This window comes from Crotalus tigris, unplaced genomic scaffold (genome assembly GCF_016545835.1).
Source record: "Crotalus tigris isolate CLP2741 ecotype Arizona unplaced genomic scaffold, ASM1654583v1 scf7180000018468.2839379, whole genome shotgun sequence".
NCBI classification, from domain to species: Eukaryota; Metazoa; Chordata; class Lepidosauria; order Squamata; family Viperidae; genus Crotalus; species Crotalus tigris.
Window position 1 is genome coordinate 1,688,830 of NW_024097024.1, and position 26,165 is coordinate 1,714,994.

At 35.6% G+C, this 26,165-nt stretch overlaps 1 protein-coding gene across 1 annotated transcript in view; it reads right to left on the minus strand.

The window, feature by feature from the left end:
• Positions 1-1,607: 1,607 nt before the first annotated feature.
• The window catches only part of CCDC186 (coiled-coil domain containing 186), a 36,797-nt gene continuing 12,239 nt past the window's right edge, over positions 1,608-26,165 (minus strand). The window contains exons 3-16 of the mRNA XM_039352720.1: positions 20,014-20,140; positions 19,072-19,200; positions 18,610-18,822; positions 16,732-16,851; positions 16,145-16,249; positions 14,642-14,740; positions 14,383-14,469; positions 11,680-11,822; positions 10,024-10,279; positions 9,030-9,219; positions 8,852-8,932; positions 7,266-7,476; positions 5,332-5,551; positions 1,608-3,447 (exon numbers count right to left, since the gene is read on the minus strand). Of these exons, the coding sequence (XP_039208654.1) occupies positions 3,364-3,447; positions 5,332-5,551; positions 7,266-7,476; positions 8,852-8,932; positions 9,030-9,219; positions 10,024-10,279; positions 11,680-11,822; positions 14,383-14,469; positions 14,642-14,740; positions 16,145-16,249; positions 16,732-16,851; positions 18,610-18,822; positions 19,072-19,200; positions 20,014-20,140 (2,065 nt within the window). The 3' untranslated portion in view covers positions 1,608-3,363. The remainder of the gene's footprint in view (positions 3,448-5,331; positions 5,552-7,265; positions 7,477-8,851; positions 8,933-9,029; positions 9,220-10,023; positions 10,280-11,679; positions 11,823-14,382; positions 14,470-14,641; positions 14,741-16,144; positions 16,250-16,731; positions 16,852-18,609; positions 18,823-19,071; positions 19,201-20,013; positions 20,141-26,165) is intronic.

Genomic DNA, 26,165 nt, shown 5'->3' on the forward strand with positions numbered 1-26,165 from the left:
AAACCCTCAAGAACATAGTTATCAATATTTTTTACCATTGTGATAAAACCTGGAAACTGAATGACAGCAAGTTTCTGGGAGAAAAGAGATGGGAAAGAAAGCCAAAGGAAATTTTGAAAAGAAAAGGTAAAGAAAAGATGGCATTAGGTTTAAGGAAAAAAATTTCCCTGCTTTCAGCTTGCTTGCGTATTCTTTGGCTTAGGTGCTAACCAAAAAGGTATTTGATACACATTTTGAAATGGGTTAGGTGAGTGTATAAATACAAGGCTTACTAAGCCAAGACAAAGGTGATCTGATGCAACGTGTATATTAAGATACATTTCTAACATTTAGAAGATAACCATGCTCATGCTGAGGATATGTCAGGCTTATTTCTAACTGCGTTTTTAGAAAAGCTAATTTATTTGGATTGACCGTTACTGCAGTACATTTTGCATTTCACAAAGTAATCCTTTTCATACTCAAACAAGGTTTATCTTCAAACATCTATATTATTCAAGAATAATATAGTTTGAATGCAATTTAAACATTCATCAGTATAATTACAAACATGGTCCTAGTTCATAGGCTAAAGTTTTGAAGGTCAGCAATATACTGGTCTGAAAATGAATATAGTTCTGTCATACACATGTGAGAAACTCTGCTTTTGCAAATACTTTGACATGCAATTTCAGTCCTTAAACTCAGTATTTTGTGATTAACTAGGCCAGTGGTTCTCAACCTGTGGGTCGGGACTCCATTTGGGGTCGAACGACCATTTCACGGGGGTCGCCAAACAACACAAGTGTGCCATTTTTTTCCCCTTTTCCTTAGCTGTGCTACTCCCTTTTATTCTATTGGCTTTTGAAAGCCAATAGAATAGACTCTCTTGAATAGAGTCTAATTCTATTGGCTTTCAAAAGCCAATAGGAATTGTCCAGGCTGTTTCTGCTCTGCTGAGCCCGCCAAAAGTCCCATTCTGCAAACGGTGCTGCACCAGTTGAGTAGTCCTCGACTTACGACCGGTTGAGTAGTCCTCGACTTACGACCGGTTGGGGGTCGCGGCATTAAAAAGGTTGAGGGCATTTTCTTTTATTATTTTAGTCCTAATTTGTTAAACATGAAGTAAAAACAGTATGCAGAAAAATACCCAGCAATAAGTTCAGTTGTATTGAACAGATGTTATTTCCTCAGCAAGAAAACACAGGATTGTAATCTAAAAATTATTCTGTACAGCAATATCCACAACCCTAGATATAATGTACAATTAAACATTAAGAATCAGAAGACAAGCATCTTTGCTTGTTGTAATGTTGCAGCTATACATGTGTTGTATTTTTGGAAAAATATGAAAAGCCCAACTTTTAGAAAAATACAAACTCTAGAACTATGTACACGTTTATACAAGAAATTTGTTTAACCTTGGATACTGGTTGTTATTGTTTTCCCCAAAGCATGTCTTAAAATCTCTGTACTTGAGAAAAGGAATAGAGTCATCACATGCAACTATGTAAACAGTGCTAAAAGAGTTTTGTACTTTGGAATAAACAATCACAAGGAATACTGCAACTCAAAACGGTTGCTATCTCCCTCTCATATATAGGCAAGAGGAAATAAAATAGAACGGATCACAGGAAAGATTATTTTATTGATAAAATGAAAAACTTTTGATTAACTTTCTGATTATCTTATTTTAAATGTAATCACACGAGATTCAAGTGTTTGGTAATAGTACATTTTTGGACAGAAACTAGTTTTAACCAAGCAAAAGGGGAAAAAATGTTCGAACAATGGATTAATTTAAAGTGCTGTCTTCCTAAAAGCGCAGCAGGGATAAAAAGAGGAAGGCTAGGTATTTGCTTAATATACCTAAAAATCTATTGCTTCCCTTTGGCCATTGAGAAAGAACAAAAGAGTGTTTGAGCTTCAACCTGTCGCACCTTGGAAGCATAGATACACACATGCTAGTGCTTGTCAAAGCAATAAAGCTTGTATCAGCTCACTTTCTCTTCTGCAAGGTTAATGCAGACGTCATTCACTACAACTCATCTTATTCTTAGCCAACTGCACGAACGGTCCCAAGTTGTGGGAGAAGAATGGAAGATGTTTTTATCATCATAATATCCTTGATTTTCTCTACCAACATTATTCATAGCCTTAATTATATTTAATGCTTTACACTTAGTACTGCAATAATTGCTCTCATCTCCAGTTTTAAGCCATGATACTTTATTCATTCTCCCATTATTCTTCCATTGCATCCCACTGGCAATCTTCTCTCAAGTGTGCCAGGATGAGCTGCCTTTGGGTGCTATGCAAAACTGGGTAAACAGGCAGAATATAAATATAACCTTTAAAAAAAGCCTCACAGAATAACCAACCAACATGGGCATTATGAATTCTGTAGTTGTTATTCCAACCAAAGCTATATAGATGAAGATAAAGAACAATTGTCATTATTTGTACAATTAGACTAATATTATTAAATAGTTATGTAGGTGATCTCAGTATCTTCAGTATCTGGGTATATTCTCCTTTCTTTCCTATCAATATGGTATGTTATCAGCCACTTGCACAGATATATGTAACATCACTTGTGCTTATGTGCAATAATTACCATGTCTATTATTTCCATTTTAATGAACACAGTCAATCCTCAAGATGTGAAGGCTTTATGATTCTATATTTTATTTTCCCATATATACAAAATCGGTTTTAACCTCTTATGTCTATACACTACAGAGTTTTCCAATGTTCTTTTTTTTAAAAAGGTGGTTTTTTTAAAAAACAAAAAAGACACTATTCACATTTGAGGACTCGAGGGATTTTAAAAAATGTTTTTGGTCAAGTTGCTAAAATACCTGACATATTTTTCAACTGTATATTGAAAGAATGTGTACTATGAAGCCCTTTCCCAATGCATGTTATAAATAACAAATCTAAATATATCCAAGAACGCATGTATATTTGAAGAAAAAAGTGTATGCCTTAGAAGGCACTGGGGTTAATATACATGCAACAGCCATTCTTTTTTCTCATCTACCTTCTGCAAAAAAACATCAACAACAAATGCACCAGTCTTATACAGCAGTCCATTTTTAAAAGTTGCTTCTTTAATTGCACAAAGCAGAGTGGTTGCATTCTCTCTAACAGAAGAAGCTGTAAGTGTTGATATGACTAATTTCAGTGATGGATAGAAGTAGGTTCAGAAAAGTTCAAAGTCTCCATTCCATTTAAACAAACCAGACACTTGGATCTGGTCAAAGTTATTCCCAATCAACTTTGTTTTGTTAAAACTTTGTTGGACTGACAACACATAGCTGGCCATCCAATTTTATATAATCATCAAAGTTGGAACATCTACTTTTCTGATCTTGGTCTCAGTTATGTCTGTGTAAGCCTCTGCTCTAATTCATGTTGCTGCTTAATTAACCGTTCTATTTCAGTTCCAAGAGTTTGCAGATTTTCCTTTGAAGAAAAAAAGAGACAAAATAATTGTTAGCAGAACATCCAATATTTAAATTCACATAGAGCTACCTACACATTCAGAATTTATTCAAACATATTATCTGAACCAGCACATATTCATAAGATACAAGATGCATTCATTTAGTTATGTATTTTTAATCAATGCAAAACTGCCTTATTTTGGAAATTGCAAATTCAGCCAGTACATTATTTATTTTTATGATGAATTACAGTTATATTTCAGCATTGCAAAAAAAAAATTGTGGAAAAAATCTGAAATGTTCCACAAGCTTCACAGTGATATTAAAGTGTTCAATCAAATTTGTTTAATTTATAAAACTGAGTCACAATAGGACATTGTTATTGTTTTTTAAACAAAGCCTGTAAATATTCCAAGACTTTAAACAAATCCAAATTCAACACCCAGTTAAAGCACATTTGAATTTGGAACAAGCTGATCAAGAACAATTAAAAAATAGATGAGAAATTTGTTCCATATTTCTGATTCAAGAATTCAATCTTTATTATTTAAACATTCCTTTTTTAAAAAGATGCACTCTCCTATTTAAATGTTTTTTTCATCATCACCAACAAAATAAAATTGTTCAGTCACCTTAACAGTACTATAAAATATACTCTAAAAAGCAAATTTAAAATGGCAACATCAAGCAAAAGAAAAACTGGTTAAAACTGATTTAATTTATTTGAGTTTTGTAGTCAAATCAAGGTTCTTACTTAATTCATATAAAGACTTATATGAAAAGGTTCAGCATCAATCGGAAATACCTTTTCATATGTTCCTTTGGAATTAATGAGTGGGATTCTGATACATATTTCAATTAGTTATAAACCAATTTCAATTAGTTATAAAGTAAGAAATATAATAGCTGGGGCCATAACCTTTTAAGCTAAAGCACTCATCTCCTCAGTACTGACATTTTTTTATTATTATTATTATTAGTCTTCTATATCACCACCTTGCCAAGGAAACCCTAGAAGGCTTACAGTTATACAATTAAAATACCACATAAATCATTAAAATAATAAATAAGAACTGGGCTCTGAAAACTTTAAAAATATATCGAGAAATTTTCATTTTCGAGCCAGGCTTTGAAATAGACATGAAAAGATTCATTTAAGTGCAGATTAGTCCTAAAAGGGATAGAGGTGATGAAATCTAATTTGTACTATCTGAATGGCTGATTAAGGAAATAGCCTAGTTTTGTCCTTGCTCTCTTTATGCTTTTAAAAACTTTCTCTTAGTTCTAACAGGAGTACAATTGCCCAAGCTTGCTGACATTGCTATGGGCATTACACATGAACAGAGAAGTTTTTGGCCAGTGGTTCAAGGGCAACATTGCCTTAGAATACCTGTTATCAGCAGGAATAATGGGCAAATTACAAATGCAGCGTTTTTCACATTTACAGTTAAAGTCTCCACAACAGAAAATCCTCTTTCTCCGATAAGAGTCCTTCTGTTCCTGAAGGCCAATTCCCATCTTACCTGTGCCCGCCCCCCCCCCCAAAGACACATCTGGGTTTAATGATGACTGGTTCTTTTGTTAAACATGTCATACAATAATTTAATTATATATTTATTTTATTTTGCTTAAAACAAGATTATACCCAAATTTAAAAACACTCCCCTAACTGTTCTGAAAACTACTCCCCAGTGTATTTAGAGTAGAAAGCCTAATTATAATCAGATTTCTTTTACTGTAGCTTTAGTCTTTTTTCTTAATGGAAATTGCTGTTCAAATGCACAGTTCATTTTGCTGCTCAGTCGCTATAGTATTCTTCACTACTCTGCAATTTTTAAAGCTGCCCTGAAATGGTTTACAATATTTTATAAAATGTATTGTGGGGTGTTATTTTAATGATCACCTTTAGGGTAATATTTTTCAATAAGGTATCTTCCAGGACTGCCTGAAGTTTCCTATTTATCTCCAGAGAGAGTTCCAATGTGAGTCCACTGTCTGCCGGGTGTGATGTATAGAGAGAGGCCATGATTCCACCACGCCGACTTAAATGTACTTTATTGAAATCTGATGCTTCAGATGAAAGTGTACCAGCTTCTTCCCGCAAAATGTAACTCTGGATTATTCTGCAAAAAAAAAAAAAAAAAGTAGAATAAGACAGTGTCATAGAAAAGTTTGGCCTGACTGGGCCTAGTGGGAAAGTTCTGATTCATTTGCATCAGTCTTACACCTTAACTAAGAAAATCCATTTATTAACACTTGACCCAGAGCGTGACTCTCGAAAATGTCAAGAATGGGGAGTCCTGTATTGTAATTCTGGAAGAATGGGCCAGGCTGCTTTTTATTTCTGTGCATCCACTGCTGATTAAAGACAAGGAGCTGCTCCTCTGGAATTCCATATACATACTTATGGAATTGCAACTCTCTAGCCTAAATGAGAAACAAGGATATGTTTAACAGGTCACAATGGCATACTTCGTGATGTATGGCTTACAAACCACACAGAATGGGTTTGCGGATAGTGCTAAGCCAAATCAAAGGAAACTACAGTAAGGTGGCTCAGGGCAATGCAAGAACCTAGTCACTGAACCTTACAGTCAAGTTCTGCACCACATGGAAGTGACTTTTGGACAGGCTGCACAATCCAATATGCCAAATGATTATCAGAAAGCTTTCTGGATATAGGATATATGTTAAAGTGTAATATGTGAACTGCCATAATATCATTCATTTCCCTTTTCTTTGTACAGCAATGTTGTATATTCAAATTACCCCTGCTCAACTATTTCTTGGGTCATTTCTTCTTTCCGAACTTGGACTAGACCATCATTATGCAATTGAAGAAAATCTGCAATTCTTTGGATCTTCACACTTGATATACAGTAGATGTAAATTCCAATAACTAAAAATAACTTTTTATGTATATCCTAGTTAGTAAATGGCAAGAAAAGAACTCCTTTTACGCGAAACTCTAAAAAAATGGTATCTTTTCCATCAAAAAAGTAAAAAAATAAGGAATAAGTTCATGCCTAAGTTATACTCCCAGGGTTACCATTTATGATATGTGATCAAATGTCTTATGTGATCAAATCTACAAAAAATCATTTAGTTGCTCCAGATGACAAGAGCTAGTTCATTGTTCTATTTGAAAATGACAAAATATCACCATGGAGCTAATTTTGTAAATTCTTAGAAACTTTACATTGGATATTGTTTTAAGGATCAGATCTTTGTACCATATAGGTTTCAATTAGCAGTTACAAAGCTGGAGAACTGTAATTATATATTCTGCCAGAGTGTACATTAAACATTTCATTGCAATTATGGGCAGCCACATAATTACTTCAGAGTATTGAATGGCAGTAGTTAACACAAATATTTTTATACAAACCTGAAGAGTTTCATCTCTAAAATAAGCCAGTGAAAGAACAGTGCAGGAATACATTTAAGCTAATGACTTTCTAGCAAGTAATTACTTTTGATTCAGTTTATGGTGGAGTATTTTCGGAATCAACTACTCACCTTTTTATACTGACTATATTGTATACATCAAAACATAAATATTATATTTCTATGGGGTAATCATCATTGCTATCTTCATGTAATTTCAGAGCAAGTTCTGTTTATTACTTTTTACTGAATTTGTATATAAAGTTGAGAAATGGAAATTTCCCCTTTTATTGAATACATGTCTTTTTCCTTTATTCAATAAACAGTGAAATGCCTGGGGCTATTTGGAAAAGGCTACCACTACTTGAACTTTTACTTTACAAATGTGCTATGGACAATTCTACAGTTTTACTATGTTTTTTTCTTTTCCTAGCTAATGAGAGGACATACTTGGTTTTTTTCCGGATTTCTTCCACTAGCTGTTTGATATGATCTTCCATGAACTCCATCTTCTCGTTTTTTCGAGCATGTGCTTTCTGCAGTCTTACTATCCGCTCAATCAAGATAGTTTTGTCCACCTCAGGAAAATGATCGACAACTACTGAAGAGCCAGTGTTTTCTGGTGAACGATCTTCATTGCTGCTCCGAGCATTAAGAGACCCTGCCAAACCAAGTACATCTTAATTGGATTGTCCAGTTCTAAGAAAAATCTCTCTCTTTCCCCCATCCCTTTGATTCTTTCTCCCAAGTGTGTATCTTCAGAATTAGGTCCAGGAAAAGTTTTGTCTCTGTTCAGAAACTAATAACATTCATGAAAGTCACATTTCTTTAAATGGAATTAATTTTTTGGTAAGAAAAAATAAACAAAAGAGTTGGAAAGTGGCAGCCATAAACACTTTGAACTTCGTGATTAATGTTTGATACTGTTAAGATCACATAGATTCTTGGAAAGTTCTACACCAAGAACTAATATATTATCTTCAGCTTGAAAGTACTATAGAAATAATAAATTTTAAAGCAACAGAATCAACAGGTAATCTATAAATTGAGTCTTCATTTGTGTATCTCCAGCTTTTCAGACAGCACTTTTAAATCACCAAAAACCCATTCAGAGGCATCTCTAAAGATTAAAAAAAAAACAATTAGAGATGGTAGGTCAAAATCTTCAAGGATTACTTAGGCATTCCACCATAGAACTACAACTGCAGTTCATGCAGAATTCACAAACCAAGCCATTTTTCAAAGACCTCCCTGACTCCATTTGTTCTGTTTGTGTGTTCATTTCGCAATAAAGAACATACGGCTCTCATTTTTTTTGTGGGACTCTTAGGCAGAACGACAAAAAGAAACAAAAGAAATTAAATGTCAGCAAAAAAAGAAAAAAGAAAAGAATCTTATGACATCCAGAAATTGCTTGGGCATGAAATTGCCTAAAGATAAATGAAGATGGTATTCTTAAAGGACTGCAAATATAGCAGAGTCAGTTTGTGCTACCCTTAAAATATCAGCAATGCTGTATCAGCAATTGCATATAAAGTAATAGGTGATCTTAGGAATGAAAGAACAGGGAAGCTGGCATAATACAGCTTTTGTTAGCTGAAAATTAGCTACGCTTAGAAAATTAATCACAACAATATATAGGTGAGTCAAGTATAGAAACAAACTTACTATGAACTTCATACATGTTATATACACAAGCAATTTTGAAATTATTTGCACTTATTTCCTTGACCTTGAACAAAGTATAGGCATTTGTGAATACATTCTTATAGCTATATGGTACACTATTTTTGTAAGTTTATCCCATGAGAGGTTAATGTGAAATTGTTCTGGACCTGGAAGACCACAGAATCGTTATGCTTTCAGAGAAAAGCCTCATAAGAAAATTCAACATGTACATACTCAAGTCCGACATAATCTGTAGGAAATTTTTAGCAACTGCTGGGGAAGAATGTATTCTCATGGCAGATTTTACAGCTGTAGCATATGTTATTAGCATCGCTTTGTTTCTTCACAAACCCAGCAAAGTAACTCACCTGATGAGCTGGAACGACTCCCCATGCTGCTGATTTCTTTATCACAATTGCCATTTTCAAGGTTATCCAATTTTCTTCGTGCTAATGAAACAAAACATAAGATCTTTGATGCAAAGCTGATGTTTTAATTCCTAGGTCAAATACACACCACAGAAGCCAATGTGTGAGAAATGTTAACCTTGCTGAAGTTGTTTGGTGAGGTCTTTAAGATTTGCAGCATGCTTTCGCTTCTGCGTCATGAGTTCATCTTTTAATTCCTCTGCCTTGGTGTTCAAATCTGCAAATGATTTCTGTTGAGATGCCAGTTCCATCTCCAGCATCTGGACCTTATTTCTGTGGAGCTCTTCTTCCTTCTTCAATTTATTCGCCTGCAAAATGACATATAATCAGCATTTCCTTTCCACAGTATTTCATATAATTTAAAATACTATTTTGTTTTGTTTTAAAATAAAAGAGTTTATTTTTGGTCTGCTGAATGATTTGTCTGGTTCATCCTATTCAATTTGTTTCAGGCCAATAGACTGTTCCTTTTTTTTAGCAACATGGATTTATCATGGAAAGCAGAAAATAAGCACAATTGTTATGTAGAAATGTAACCCTTATAGGGTGGTTCAGGAATGGTCTATAGAACAGAAAACATTAAAACTAAATTAAGCGACAGAACAGAATAAAATAAAACTCTTTTAAACCAATGTTGGTCAAAATCGATAAATACTACATAGTATAAAAATATATTTGCTGCTTGCTTGAGGTCATGTAAAGGGATAATCTGCCATGGGAAGAGATTCAAACCAAGGGTTACCCTGCCCTACCATATGCAAGTCATAAAGCATATCCTAAACCCTACAAGCAAAAGTTGCATTTTGCAGGATAGCTATTTATTCTCCATTGGCAGTTCATGGTTCCCTACATGCCCAAAGGAATTAAAGTTTATTGTTATGTTATTGCTTTACGTGAACAAACGGAAATGAAATGCAAGCAAGACATGATTCCTATTGGTAAAGAGAAAACTGAACTCTAGGATTAATGTGAAAACCATTTAAAATGGAACAAATTTGCCCAGGAGAAACCAAACGCAATTTTGGGAGAGCTCCTTGACCCACAGCAATCACAGGATTGCAGGTAGTGGTAACAGAGGAAAAATGAAATATTTCACTAGCACTTTGATTTACCAGTTCATCTCTTGCTTGATTAACAAGTTCCAGCTGATTCTGAGACTCTCTTTCCGTGAAGGTTAGCTTGTCAAGCTGCAACTGTAAGGAGTTGGTTTCTGACTGGAGTTGGGCATTCTTCGTGGTTAGCTTTTCGGTGAACATCAACAGCTCAGATTCTCTTTTCCGGCTGCCATCTATGTCCTTCTGGAAGTCATTAAGCAGCGTGTTCAGACTATCCACTTCTTCCTTCCAAGAGTTCATTTCTTGTTCATCTCTAAATCAAATGTATATTTTAAAGAGTAAAACATGGAGAGTAAACCAAGCAAGCAAAGCTCTCTTTCTGCTTTAGCTCAATTGGGCAAATACAAAATGTACAGCTGAAAACAAGTCACCAATACAGAGTACATGCAGCCTGACATTCCTTAGTACCCTTATCCCACCCTAATTTCTTTTGGTTAAAACAGACAATAAAAACAAACAAAAAATGTTTCAAACAATAGTAGACCAGTTAAACTGGTCTGGACCAAATCTTGGTATGTGAAGGCCTGTTCCAAATATAAGATATTTATTACCTACTTAAGGAAGTGGTTATAGAAAATTAGGACATGAGGTGATTCATAGCAATTAAATAGTTTTAACTTCTAAAGCAAAATGTGTTTAATGACAGGAGTCACTTCTAATATGAAGCAATTACACACCAGCCTCAAACTGCAAGCACCCCACCAATATATTTTGTGGAAATGGGTTTCAGTGTTAATTGGCAAGAAATGCTTATGTTACATATTGCAAATCCAAAAGGAAATTAGTGACACTGAAACATTACAGATAATTATCATTTATAAAACCTGTGAGTTATATGGTGGTTCTCCAATTAAACAATAGTTGCCTTTATTTGTTATGAAATACACAGAAAAGTTATGGTAAATTATCAATTTTATTAAAATATATACTATAAGAGAGAATAAAATTTATCTTTGCAAATGTTACTCAAAAGATCTCTTCTGATTTTAACTTTTTAAGAATGATTCATCATAAACTGATAAACACACACACAAAAACGAGAATGTTTATCATTCTTATTTCAAAATGAGATCATATCATTTCAAATAGCTGAACCAGCCAGAGTTCTTAGCCATAAATAAAGGCATATGTGTTTATAGAAATATAATAACAAAATCCTAAATAATTAAAGATATAATCATTTTTATATTTAGTATTAGCCTAACTGTAACATCTTTCTTCATTTTGAAATAACCATTACAAGAATTTAAACACAAACCTACAATGCATTGCAACAAACTTTTAGAAGTATTAAACAATAGCATTCTGACTTTAAAATACCCTGGTCTGAGTTCAAAACAATTCTTTCATATTCAAAACATAAATTGCTTCAAATATCATGCAGAATGGTTGAATCAGACCATTTTAAACATTAAAAAAGGTACTCAAAATTTGAAATATCTGGAGCACCTGTCTTAAACAGCAACAAAGTATTGCTTGGTATTTTGATGTACATAATTAAGTTAATTTTATTTTTAAAAACCACTATTTAAATTATATGGAGATTATTTTGTTGCACCAAACAGAATGTTTCAAATAAAAGGCTCCACATGTAAAATTATTTCATTGTTTAAAATAAAATAAAACGAAGAATTACAAATTTAACTTTTATACCTTTGATGTTGCTCCTGCAGCTGGTCTACAGTTTTCACTTTCTCTAGCAAATTATGAATCTCAGCCTTCTGTCGATTAATAAGTTCTCTGTATTTTGATAATTCATCTTCTGTTCTCAACCGTTCATCTTCTAAACACTTGACCTAATAAACAAAGCTAATTCGTAAATTTAAATAGCATTTTATATAATATGTTTCATTAGTTTTTCAGGGCATTAAAATATCTTGTTAGAACAGGCATGCTAGATAATATTCAGCCTACTTTCTCTTTCAGAATCATTTGTTGCTTTCTCTTCCAAGAGATCCCAGAACTATTTTGGAAATTTTCACTTTCATCTCACAAAATAAGTTACCTTGATAAATCTCAATTTGTCAAAATAAGCCAAATGTGAATTGTCAATTATAAGGTCCCTTATTTTAATTAACTATTAAAATACAGACATAAATTGCAATTAATCTAAATTAATTGTAGCTTTGAATCTTCTCATTTTTACAAGAGGAAAAATAGACTGCTATATGAGACCTGATCATTCTAGAAATGGAAAACTGAATTTTTGTGTGGTTTTAGCCTCCAAATTGGAGAAAATATTATTGGGTATTTTGAAGTATTTTGCATTTACATCTTTACAGCATAAACTTTTATTTAAAAATTTCATTTTTAGAAAGGGCTACTGAGTCTTCCACCCTTACCTCCTCACTCCTTGATTTTACAGAATTAACAAAATGAACAAAAATGAAGTGATAAAAGTTCAAATAGCAACAATTAGATCTAAATTAGCAGTTGGCGATTCTGTCAAGCTTTTGAACACTGAAATATTTCACAAAGCTATCCAACTTCTATTAAGATTTTGAAGACTCTGCTGTTCAGGAGAATCACATTTTTAACAGAAGAGCAGGAAATGAAGGTTGCCACAATAGGTTTAGACTTCAGCAATAAATGATAATTACGTATATGGAATGCATAAAATTAAATAGCTCATAAAACAGAATACCTTTTCAATAGCCTAGCACACAGGTCGGCAACCTGCGGCTCTGGAGCCGCATGCGGCTCTTTGAGCCTTCCCCTGTGGCTCCCAGCCTCCTCTACCTTTGCAGAGAGAGACAGAGACAGAGAGAGGCACTTGCGCTTCCCTGCTTCTCTCTCTCTCTCTCTCTCTCTCTCTCTCTCTCTCTCTCTCTCTCTGTGTGTGTGTGTGTGTGTGTGTGTGTAAAAGAGAATGCACTCACAGTGTTCTCCGAGGAGCTGAAAAGCCTACTGGGCGGAGCTCCTCCCTTTGCTGCATCTCTGCAGGAAGCAGGAAGCAGGAAGGGCAGGAGGGAGCTAGTAGCCCAGCTAGGCTGACTCAGGAATTCTGGGAGTTGAAGTCCATGAGTCATAAAAGAGACAAGGTTGACTACCCCTAGCTTGTTGGACAACAGCTTGAAGCTTGCCAGGTGAGCAGCAGATAGGAGGGGGGGGGAGAAAGAGAGAGAGAGAAAGGGAGAGAGAGAGGGAGGAAGAAAGAGAGGAAACAGAGAGAGAGAAAGAAAGAGAGCGGGGGAAGAGGAGTGGCAGACCAAGGGCAGATAGAGAGGGAGGGAGAGAGAGACAGAGAGAGAGAGAGACCCTTTTGACATCTAAAATGAAGATAACACTGCATATATCTTTTTTTACCTGTGTGTGTATGTGTATGTGTATGTATATACATACATACATACACACACACACACACACACACACAAACACAAACACACACACACCTATAATAAAGGTAAAAAAGGATATATGCAGTGTTATCTTCATTTTAGATATCAAAAGGGTTTTGCGGCTCCCAGTGTTTTGTTTTTGGTGGGAAATGGGGCCAAGTGGCTCTTTAAGTGTTTTGGGTTGCTATAATACTGACTTTGTAGGTGGACTTTGACTCACATTTATGATAATTCTTAAATTTAAGCTCAAAAAAGCTAAGCATTGACCTGAACTTATGGCTGTAGTGTAATTTCAGAAATAGCTTAATTTGCATAGAAAAATTAACTCTTCCTTCTTTTAGAGTTTCTTCTTTTAGAGTTCATAGTTTCATAAATGCTTTCAAGTCCTAATTTGCAGAAGCAAACACACTTAAAGGTTTAACTATTCAACATGTACATCTGCATTAGGCCCTTGCCTTGTGGGTTGCCTTTCAATTTGCTACTCTCCTAATTTTTATTTAATATCCAAATGATGATGCTGAGTTAGGTCATCTCTTGGCACACAGTTAAGTAACATCAATTCACTGAGGCCACTCAACAGTACATCTCTGCCCTGGGTTATCCAATTGATAGCATCAAGGCTCCTTCACAGTAATTTTAGGGCTCTTGACTCTGGAGCCTTTCCATCTCTGACTTTGGATGGGGTTGCTCTCCCACAGATCATCTGCAATTTAGGGCACTAAAAACCTTGGCTACACTGAAGTGTTTTGCTTTTCATGATTGTCTGTCTGTCTGTCTGTCTGTCTGTCTGTCTGTCTATCTGTCTGTCTGTCTATCTATCTATCTATCTATCTATCTATCTATCTATCTATCTATCTATCTATCTATCTATCACAAAACAGGCCATCATGCATAGATGCATACATGTATAATTTCAATAAATAAATAAATAAACTATATGTACACATTTTCTAGAAAAGTTAAAGAATCCTTGACATAACCATTCTTCTTGCAGCTAAAGGCAATTCCCTTTTCTTACCTTTGTCCTTAACGTTCGCAATTCATCCATGCCTTCCTTAAATGTTCGCTTCACATCTTCAAGCTCTTTTATCTTGGCATGATGGACCTTTGGAAGGGAAAAAAAAATCCCAAGAAATATCTCTGTTTAATTTGGAGGAATGACTTTCAGCTTTCTTCCTGTTAGATGTCATTTTTATCAGATCTCTTTTTGTCATAATCTAGCAGCTATATTTAATTTTCACAAAAAAGTAAAAACTGATGCAAGTAATACGTTTTACCTCTAGGTGATCAGATTTCTCTTGCAATTGTTTCTCCAGTTCTCCTTTGGTAAGTCGAAGTTTTAGGTCCAATTCATTGGATTTAATTTCTTCAGATTCCTAACAGCATTACAGTTTAAAGTTGAAAAAACATAGAAGATGAGCTTATGAAGCAGATTTAAATGCCTCTCCAGAACCCTACACCTATATAAATATTATCTCAACTATCTTGATGGTGTAATTTATACATTAAAATATCTATCATTGAGACCTATTCATTGCACAATTTATTTATCTCTCTTTCATTTACAGTAAACCTAAAAGTTGTTTGTTTTAGTAAGTCAGCTTTGGAAACAAATAGCTGCTTTCCATACCTGCAAGAAATAAGCAAGTAGTGAGACTGAAACACTCCCTCACATTCTAAACATGTGGGACTTTGTGGAATGGCTGAACTTGTTTTGCACATTGCACTGAAAGTGGGACAAATAGATGCAAATACATGACAGATATCTTGATCTATTAAATGTAAAGCTGCCTTGAACAATCAGTATTTCCAACAATAAATGAGCAAGTTTAGAGACAACTTCAGATGGTCAATCAAGAACATGTGTTTATTCTCTGTGTGAAGATGTCTGCCCTCCTGGAAATGTTAGCATGATTTTCATGTAAATTATATTAGCTCCTCTCAAGATCAGTTTGAATATTAATATTGATTAATACTGACTAATATTAAATCTAATAATACAAATAAGATAATGAAGGGTTTTTTTAAAGAATGCAATACTTTCTACAACTGAGTAACTACAGAAACTGGGCTTCTCTTAGGTCAGTGATGGCGAACCTTTTAGAGACCGAGTGCCGAAAAACTGGCCCTGCCCCCGCTTCACCCCCTGCCCCGCCCCTGCTCTGCCCCCATCCCCCACCCCATCTGCCCACAGGGCCACTCACCACCTCCAGGGCCTGCCGCAGATTGCTCAGGCAGCCCAGCAGCGCCATGGCAGTCATGCCCTCTGCCCGAGCCCTGCAGCATCAACTGTGCATGATTGGGTGTGAGGGCAGAGTCTTGTCTACGCTGCCTGGCTGCCATGTCCTTGGCTGCACTGTTCCGTGTGGGCCACGCTCAGGGGTGACTCTCCTTCAGGGGGGCTGCTGGAGAGGAGAGGGTCGCGGGGGGAGGTGAGGCTGGGGCAACGGCACGTGTGCCACAGAGAGGGCTCCGAGTGCCGCCTCTGGCACCCGTGCCATAGGTTCGCCACCACTGTCTTAGATGGTATATAAAATTGCCTATTTTAAGAAAATAATTTGATATTGAGAAAAGATGAACTAGTGATGCCACATGACATTGTTATAACTATTTGGCACAGGGATCAAGTCTATATTAGATTAAAATAACATGATATTTTGTATCATCCCATATAAACCGTGATATGTGTGTATCATAGGTCATTACTTTTTGTTTTAGACAGAAAATTACCTTTCTATATTGCAAGAAAACATTTATATGAAAGTAAAATTAGGTCATACCTGATACGTTTTTATTATTTCTTGGCAATTCTTTCGTATCTGCTCAGCTTCCTCCTTGGCTTGAGTTAACTTTGTTGTTGCGTCTTTAAGGCGATCTTTGGTTTCCTAGAAAATGATTTAATAATTACTTACTAGTAATTTAAATAAGAACATTGGTAGATTAAAATCCTCACAAAAATGATAGCATTCTATTTCAATTCATGGTGGAACAGAGAGCCCCAATGAGAAGCTCCCACCTATGGTAAATCCAAAGCCATGCATGTAGAATCTTTTTTATTTTCATTGTTATTATCTATCTCCCTGCCCAGAATGTTTAAAGTGACAAAGATAAAAAAATAACAATAAATGCATGGAAAGGATTAAATGAGTTAAAATTATTTTATTTTCAAGTATCTATATCTTATTTTAAAAGGGCCAAATAAAGACCTGAGAGCCTTCCAAAAAGTTGTGTCTCCATTCAATAACCTACAAATTAAAAATTTTAAATTTTATTTACAAATTAAATAAAGAATCTAGATAAGAAATTCCTAGACAAGCAAATGATCTTAAAACCCTTATAGGTCTCTTATAAAATTAGACATACTGACCTTGTGTAAATCCACTTCAGCCTTTAATTTGTTTTGAGCCCATTTTACTTTGATCACATAAGAATTGACTTCTTCTTTTAATTTTTCTATATCTCGTGACATTCTGGTGGTTTCATTTTCCTTTATAAAGGATAATTTTAGAATACTGATGTTAATTGAGTCTATATGGACTAATAAAAAGTTTAATTTATCATTTTGCAAACAAAAAATATAATCATAACGGATTAGAGCAGAGCATAAAATACCTAGATTTTCTTGATTTTTAAGAAATCTACTTGCCTGCATCTATTGAGCTAGTGACAATGGAATATTAATTCCTTAAAAGACCTGAATGTACAATGTGATATGACTGATATTGTAATATTAATCAAAGAATTGTAGAATTAGAAGTGACTAATTACTGCAGGAATGTCAATTAAAGCATTTTTGCAGATGACCATTTAGGCTTTGCTTGAACATAGTTAATAAAAACAATTTTGTTACCTCTTTCAAAACAGATAATATTGTCAAAGCTACAGATGTTAACATAAAATCTAATGGTATCACATCTGAATTTATTAAAGCACTTGTTATTTTTTCCCCTCACCTTGATTTTAGCTCCAGTGTGGTAACTCCTTTTTTTTCTATTTTAAGAAAAATAAATCTTACATTGAAAAAATATTGCAAAGGCAGAAGGGGGTCTTTATTTATGTAAATCAGCCTTTTGACCAATTAGGTTTTTATTTCTGTCATGAAGCACAACACTTTTAACCTCACATGTAAACATTCCTTTAAACATAATTTAGATTGCACATAATTCAAATTTCACCATTTGGGGGCAGCAAATTCTTTACTATGCTGAAAAACATGAAGTAAGTCCTTTTTCAACTTATCACTTTACAATACCATAGCATTCCTTGTTTCTTTGTTTTATAGTGAAATAGTGCTAATTCTGTAAAATATTAGTTACCTTAATAAAATTAGATGTTTATATGACATGACATATAAATAACAATAGAGTCTTACTGCCACAAGAATTGTGCAGGTAACTAGACTTAGCTCCGCCTTCCATAAATTAAGAAAAATTAAAATACTCGAGAAAGTAACACAGATAGAAATTCAGATTTTCGAATATTATTTATTTGCATAAATCAGGGGTTCTCAGCCTTGGCAACTTTAAGACTTGTGGACTTCAACTCCCAGAATTCCTCAGCCAGCTTTGCTGGCTGAGGAATTCTGGGAGTTGAAGTCCACAAGTCTTAAAGTTGCCAAGGTTGAGAACCCCTGGCATAAATGAAGATAAGCAATATAATATAATGAATGTATGCTTGAAGATTGTGGGTATCTCTTTTTATATCCGGCTGGCAGGTTCCTGTAATGAACTTTTCTGCTCTTCTACCGAGATTGTTTTAATGGCAGGCAGGCAGGCAGGCAGGTAGGTAGGTAGGTACTCTACGGCAAATAGGTGGGTAGGTAAGTAGGTAGGTAGGTGGGTGGTAAGTACTCTAGATGGACAGGTAGGTAAAGAACAGACATAAAGCCAGCATCTTGCAAGTTTAGGAAGGCTCAAATGGTGATAGCTTAATCCCATAGATTGCTTTAAAAATATCCCCATGGCTTGAATTCTGGATAATCAATAGTTCTGTGGGACCATATCAATCACAGGAATGAGTCTGTGTTTAGGCAAGGTCCTCCATTCATGGTAATTGTTTTCTTTAAGAGTCCCCCAAATAATCCAGTTCATCACAGATATATATAAAATAAATATGCTGAAACTTTTCTCCTCTGCTTCATTTTAATGTAACCCCTTTCTCCACTTTACTAAATGGTTATTATCATGTTTGCCTATTTTTGGTATTCGAGGTGACTACCAAAAAAATGTCAGTGCAAATAGCATACCTTGCTTTCAAATAGTTGGTGCAATCTTGCTTTTTCCTGGGAAAGCTGCTTGATTTTGTTAGTATGCTTTTCAATATCTTTGTTTGCGTCTCTCAGTTTTCTTTCAAGGATCTCCTTTTCCTTTCTGAGGTCCAAAGACTCTTTTTCTCCTCTAACATACTTCATGACCATAGTTTCCTTTTCTTGACGGGCTTCTTCACATTTCTTGTTTGCCTTAGAATACCAAATATTACAAAATTTACTTTAGACATGAGAGCAAATTTTTGTTTTCTTCTCCAAGGAAAGTAAAATAAAAATGAATTGAAGGACTATGAAATACATACCGTAGTTTCCTACAGAAAATTGAGAGGAACTTGTTCCTATTAACTTGGCTCCCAGTAAGTTAGAATAGATAACATAAACATGTGACTGGAATAAAACAGCTTATATTCTAAGCTAGGAAATTATAACCTGATTAATCACCTGATCTGTACGAAAGGCCATCTCTTTGTGCAGTTGCTGTATAGCGTTTTTTGCAGCAGCATCCTGAGATACAAGTTTATCTTTAATTGTTTTAGCTTCTTTCTGGAGATCTTCTATTCTGACTTCCAGCTATAAAGTGAAAACAAATGTCAGTAGGTATATGTACATGTAAATTACATAATATGTAAAACTTGAAGAAAAAGCTTTAAAAAACAGATACTTTAGAAGTCATAATTTCTGCAATTATATACCGTAAATGCCGGCGTATAAGACGACTTCTGCGAGCGCTGAAATCGGCGCCAAAGACGGGGGTCGTCTTATATGCCGAGTCGTCTTATACGCCGGAAATACTAGTAGTTTCTGGCGTATAAGACAACGTTCTAGGAATGCGGCCCGGCTATAAAGACGGGGGTCGTCTTATACGCCGGGTCGCCTTGTACGCCGGCATTTACGGTACCTTAGAAAAAAATTAAACATAAGAATAAGAACCCAACATGCCAATATGTATATAACAAATTCTGCAGTGATAACCTATTGTGTAATACATTATTTTTTTCAAAAAAATTAGTTGTGGAACAGTTTGCATATCCATTAGGAACTAGCCTGGAGTGGGTTCAGAAATTTCAGAACCATCAATTGGAAAGCAAAGAAAAATTAACAGGCAATATGGGAAGACAAAAATAAAGCATATAAATATTGTTTTAAATGTGGTCCAGCAAGGCTTGAAAATGAATTGTCACTTCCTTTCCTTTCTGAAAACCCTGCTCTGCAATTGAAAAAAGAAATTATTACAATTTAGTCCACCAGGAAAAAAAAAATATTGGTCTTAGACTGTGGAAAGAATAATCTGAAATCTAATTTCCTGAAGATCAATTTAAGGCTACATATAGAAATACACATTTCCTGAGGGACACTAAACTTGGATCGGCATAACACTCTTACCTGTCTAATTATATTTAGATATTGCTTTTCAGTTTCTGTTCTCTTCTTCAGCTCATCCTTTAAGTTGTCCTTTTCTGAACAAATGTCCAAAATTAGTTCCTGATGCTTCTTGTTTTCTTTAATCAATCTATCCATTAAAACAATTAAAATAATTGATGAGGCAATGTAAACAGTTGTAAACACGGCCCTTTTATCCTATTTGAAACTGCAACACAGACCAAGAGATTTATTTAACAATAAAATACAATGAAACTCCCTCAAGTTGAAACGGCCTAATAAAAGGACTGGTAAAGAAGACCTGGCCTCTACAAACAGAAACCATAGAGCCAACTGTAATCTTCAAGGAAGCATTCTGGTTGGTTGCATGAATAGGCATTTTTAAAAATGAAATTGCAGGGTATCCGTTTAATTGGAACATGTTGTATAGGTAATCTATTTCTCCTTCCTGGAGTTCTGGATTACCACAATTATTTTTGGTAATCTGAATAGGGTTGTTATGAACTTTTCTGTGCTGTAGGTGGTTGAGTACTCGATTAAAATGGGGTTGCTTTATGATGTACTTACAATTACCATTATTTTCTCTTTTATGAGTATGTCTAAGAAGGGTAGTATGTCACTGTTTCCTTCCTCTCTTGTGAATTCAATTCCATGCAAGAGAATTCTTAGAAGCTTGGCACTCTGACAAATTCACAATTAATAAGCATATAGAAATGAACTCCACTTATTTTTCAAAACAACAAAAGTTCAAAAGAAGGGCCAGATGGCCCAGAGCACATCCTCATTAACCAACTCCCAAGATAAGTAGGAATTAGCATCTAATCACCGCAACAAGGAGCAGACAATAGCTTGCCACCAATCAAAGAAAAAAAAAAATGTCACAGATCCTGCCCAAACACACACAGGGCTGATAGGATACCCTGTATCCCACTTTCCTATGCCAGAGTGCTGATGATGTTACCTAGTCTGATAACAAAACATCATGTAAGAAGAAAGCCATATTCAAAGAACATTAAGAACCCAGATGTTTCACTTGAATTGCTATCTTCACACCAAAGTTGCCTTTTAGATTCAACCATTTTTAAGGAAACAAACCAAAAAACATCCCCACTTCATACAAAATCTGGATGAACCAGTATATGCAGGGTTCTTCAAATTTGAACAATGTGCCACAGCTGTTACAAATATGTTTTATCCATGCATTACCTATATACTACTAAAATTCCTGTGCCTGTAACTTTCGAATGGGTGAAATGGTGCATCATAAGGCAACAAGTTTGAATCTGGATTCAAAATGGGTTAACTTATAGAATGTTTCCAATACTCCAGTGGGATTGAAATTTGGCAAATTTATGACCTCTTTATCACCATTGTGCCTTGGAATTACACTTTCCAGAATCCTGTAGGCTGTGTTGCACATAGGAAGATGGGAAGGCTATATCCTTGCTCTCTTTCCAGCCCCCTCTGGCCCCTGTGTCCAATCAACTGGCAACAAAGCCCAATAGATGAGCTGTAGTTGGTTGCTTTGAAACCAAGGCTGAAACATAACCTCTCTTTAACAGCAGCGGGTACCACAGGAAGGGCAAGGAAGTGACTTGGTTGCTTGCTGGTGAGATAGGGCTGGCTGAGGATGCCAGTGGCTAACAGATGAGTCCTCTTCCTCCTGGATGGATGAGGCCCTGGGGGCATACTAGATTAGGACCGGGGGGGGGAGGAGGGTGTGTGTAGTTTTCTTCATGGTCCATAGCTTCCTTTGTCCCCTCTCTGCCCAGCAAAGTGGCAGTTACCCAGGTCATCTCAGAAATGACAACAGTGATTTCTTACTCTCTGCCAGTTTCCCAAAGGTAATATCAATGGGGGAGCTAGTAGGAAGTCAAAAGTTCCTCACACTCCTACTATTTTTTGCCCACCAGTGGTCATTCTGTGTCTCTGTTTAAGTAAGGGAATATCTCTTGAGAGGATCATCCAACAGAGCTTGGGTTGTCTAGTAAACATATAAATTATGACAAACAAGTTAGCCTATGATTTAAAATATGCAGAAATTATTCCCACTGCTAAATTAGCTCCATCTCAAACAGTCTTGGCATTGCATTTCTCATTTGAAAATACTTTAGTTGTACTCATGCCACTTCCAAGATCAAATGTAAAATCAGGGTCAACAGCTCTGCCAAGTGCCAATACAGAAACACTGCGACAGAAAACACACCTCTCCTCCTTACAAGAATTCTGCATCTTTGAAAACTTGGAACATGAACTAAGTTGAGGTAAAATCTGATGCAAACTGAACAGGTCAGCAACAGGGATAAGAAGTCAAATGATGGGAAGAAAGTTTCACTATAATGTTCTACTTTTTTTCAAAAGACTTCTGTTTGGTATTAAATGCTAGAATAGGGGCAAATAATTATTCGGCTATTACACACTCTTATCTTGATTACTAGTCTCAGGCCTAGAAGTATTCTCTGTATCTTCTCTTGAGCAAGAGGCTTAAGTCTAAACCCATCTTTAATAGACTGATATCTTCTCTTCTTTGGTTAATACTAAAGTTTGTTTTCTTTTCCTATCTTCTTATAACTTTCAAGATCTATCTGCCCAATAAAAGTGCCACTAAAATGATGTGGCCACAATGTGGTTCATCTTCATAGAACTTCATCACTAGAAATGTCCACAGGAGATGTTAGGTTTCTCCACATACCTTTGTTTTTAGAATTACAGGTTGTTCTTGAAACAGCTAATATTAAAAGGCTATAAAATTATTAGGAGGAAGAAGGAAAATCAACAAGAGAAGATACAAAATAAAATAAAAAAAACAAGATGAAAATCTCAAATCTCAAAGAAACCAACCGAAAAATATTTCTCATGTTGTTACTACTCAGATTCATTGAACTGGGCACACAAAACAGGGCCATGCATAATAAGGATTAGGAAAGAATGCTGCCTAAATGTAAATTTTGCTTAATTTTAAAACATTCTAAATGAGCTTCATACACTGAATATATAGGTAGTCCTCTACTTACAACAGTTCATTTAGTAACCGTTCAAAGTTATAACAGCACTGGAAAAAGTGATTTATGACCATTTTTCACAGTTAAGACCTTTGCAGCATCCCTATAATCATGTGATCAAAATTCAGATGCTTGGCAACTGGTTCATATTTATGACCGCTGCTGTGACCCAAGGTAATATGATCAAGCTTTGTGACAGGCAAAGTCAACAGGGACACCAGATTCACTTAACAACCAGGTTACTAACATATCAAGTGCAGTGACTCACTTAACAACTGTGGCAAGAAAGATCATAAAATGGGGAAAAATTCATTTAACAAATGTCTCACTTAACAACAGAAATGTTGGGCTCCATTATGGTCATAAGTCGAGGACTACCTGTATTATGTAATGACCAGAAACTGTGGAATAAGTTAAATTCCAAAATTTATCTTTTATTAATATTCAGAAATAGAACTGTCCTTTGTGAATTTGTATTAACTTTTTAAAAGGCATTAGGGTAATACATCCTGTGTAGTGCTTTTCATTTACTGGCAGAGCTGGGACTCCATAACTGGACATATCCATACATGGTTAGTTAGAGTCAGATTTAAAAAAACGCACCTTCTGGTTTTCTTACATTTGGTTAACAAGCATATTACCAAGTCTCCTATGATAAACTGATTGGTTGAATTTTAAATTAAATAGCATATCAAAGCAAATGACACTTTGAAAGAGTTTCACTACTGCAAAGGGAACAAATTAAGCACTTTCCTTAATTTTCCTGGGTTATGTGCCTTCAAAACCAATAATCAGATCAAAACTTCAAAACATTTTACATTTAGGCAAGAAAAACCAAATGTACAGGTATAGTATAGAACAGCGGTTCTCAACCTTTTTATACGGCGACCCCCGGTCACACGGACATGCAGCCCCATGCGCAGCGCGCATGCGCGGCACCGCCCCGAGGGGGAAAAATGGCGGATCGCGTTGTTTGGCGACCCCCGTAAAATGGTCGTTCGACCCCAAATGGGGTCGCGACCCATAGATTGAGAACCGCTGGTATAGAAGGTACCTTGCTCAATAGTAGGAAAGGGATCTCGGAGTCCTAGTGGACAATCACCTAAATATGAGCCAGCAGTGTGCTGCAGCTGCCAAAAAGGCCAACACAGTGCTAGGCTGCATTAACAGAGGGATAGAATCAAGATCACGTGAAGTATTAATACCACTTTACAATGCCTTGGTAAGGCCACACTTGGAATACTGCATCCAATTTTGGTCACCACGATGTAAAAAAGATGTTGAGACTCTAGAAAGAGTACAGAGAAGAGTAACAAAGATGATTAGGGGACTGGAAGCTAAAACATATAAGGAACGGTTGCTGGAATTGGGTATGTCTAGTTTAATGAAGAGAAGGACGAGGGGGGACATGATAGCAGTATTCCAATATCTCAGGGGCTGCCACAAAGAAGAGGGAGTGAAGCTATTTTCCAAAGTGCCTGAAAGCAACGGATGGAAATAATCAAGGAGAGAAGCAATCTATAACTAAGGAGAAACTTCCGGACAGTTAGAACTATTAACCAGTGGAACAACCTGCCTCCAGAAGTGGTGAATGCTCCAACACTGGAAGTTTTTAAGAGGAGACTGGACAGCCATTTTCTGAAATGGTATAGGGTTTCCTGCCTGAGCAGGGGGTTGGACTAGATGGCCTCCAAGGTACCTTCTAACTTTATTATTATTATTATCATCATCATCATCATCATCATCATCACTATTATTATTATCTCAAACAGTAAAGTTGTACTCGGTTGGCTTTCAGGAAAAAAAAAACAACAACAGCCCACACTATTTTCCTGGAACTACTGGACAGCTTTTAGATGAAAATTGCGGAGTTACAGGTAATCCTTGACTTACAACAGTTTTACTTAGTGACAGTTTGAAATTCCAATGGCGCTGAAAAAAGTGACTTATGACTATTTTTTACATGACTGTTGCAGCAATCCCATGGTCACATGTTCAAAATTCGGATGCTTGGCAACTGGTTCATATTTATGACAGCTGCAGTGGGGGGCAGTCATGTGATCAGCTTTTGTGACCTTCTGACAAGCAAAGTCAATGGGGAACCCAGATTCACTTAACAATCATGTTACCAACTTAACAAATGCAATGGTTCACTTAACAACTGTGGCAAGAAAAGCCATAAAATGGGGCAAAACTCACTTAACGAATGTTTCACTTAGCACATAAATTTTGAGCTCCATTGTGGTCTTAACTAGAGGACTATTTATTTATTTATTTATTTATGAGACTTATATACCGCTTTAAGTGCAAGCACTCTCTAAGCGGTGTACACCAGTAAGCAATGTATATATATATTTACATTGCCCCCAACAATCTGGGTCCTCATTTTACCTACCCCGGAAGGATGGAAGGCTGAGTCAACCTTGAGCCGGTGAGATTTGAACCCCTGACCTGCTGAACACAGTCAGCTAAAGTGGCCTGCAGTACTGCACTCTAACTGTCTGGGTAGAAAAAGCTTGAAAGTCATACAACAAAACAGCACAACCTGGGCACCTAGAACAGCTACATTCATGGCAAAAATAACATGTTTGTAAATATATCCAAACTATTAGGCTAGAAGACAAAAAAAAAAAAAAAAAAGGGGAAGCAGGATCCTGTATAGCTTCTCAAAGGTTCACTATCCAGGTTGACTTTGGATTCTGCTAATTATATAAGTTTTTTGTTATAGAATGGCTAGTACATATTAAGTACATAAAAGTAAAAAGTTGAAGCTATAACGTTATTATGTTACTCTACTGGACTAAAAAGAATCCGTTTTTTCTTTTCTTCACCTTTACCCTATATCTCTTTTGTTCCCCTTTTGCCTTCCCCATTTTTGCACTATTTTTATTTATATTGTATACTTAGATAAATCTAATAAAAAACAATTTAAAAAGTTCATTCTCTGGCCTCTGCAGAGTGCTTCGGGTGAAAGTAGCAATATATTGATTAGTCCAAGAGCATTTATATTTAATCTATTTATATATCTACCACTCAGTATATGATTCAAGATAGCTACTCAAATCAAACCTATAAAAATAACTAAATCTTCTTGGATCCAATTACCTTGAAAAATTCATGAAGTATACATTACTAATCACAGGGGGATCGCAA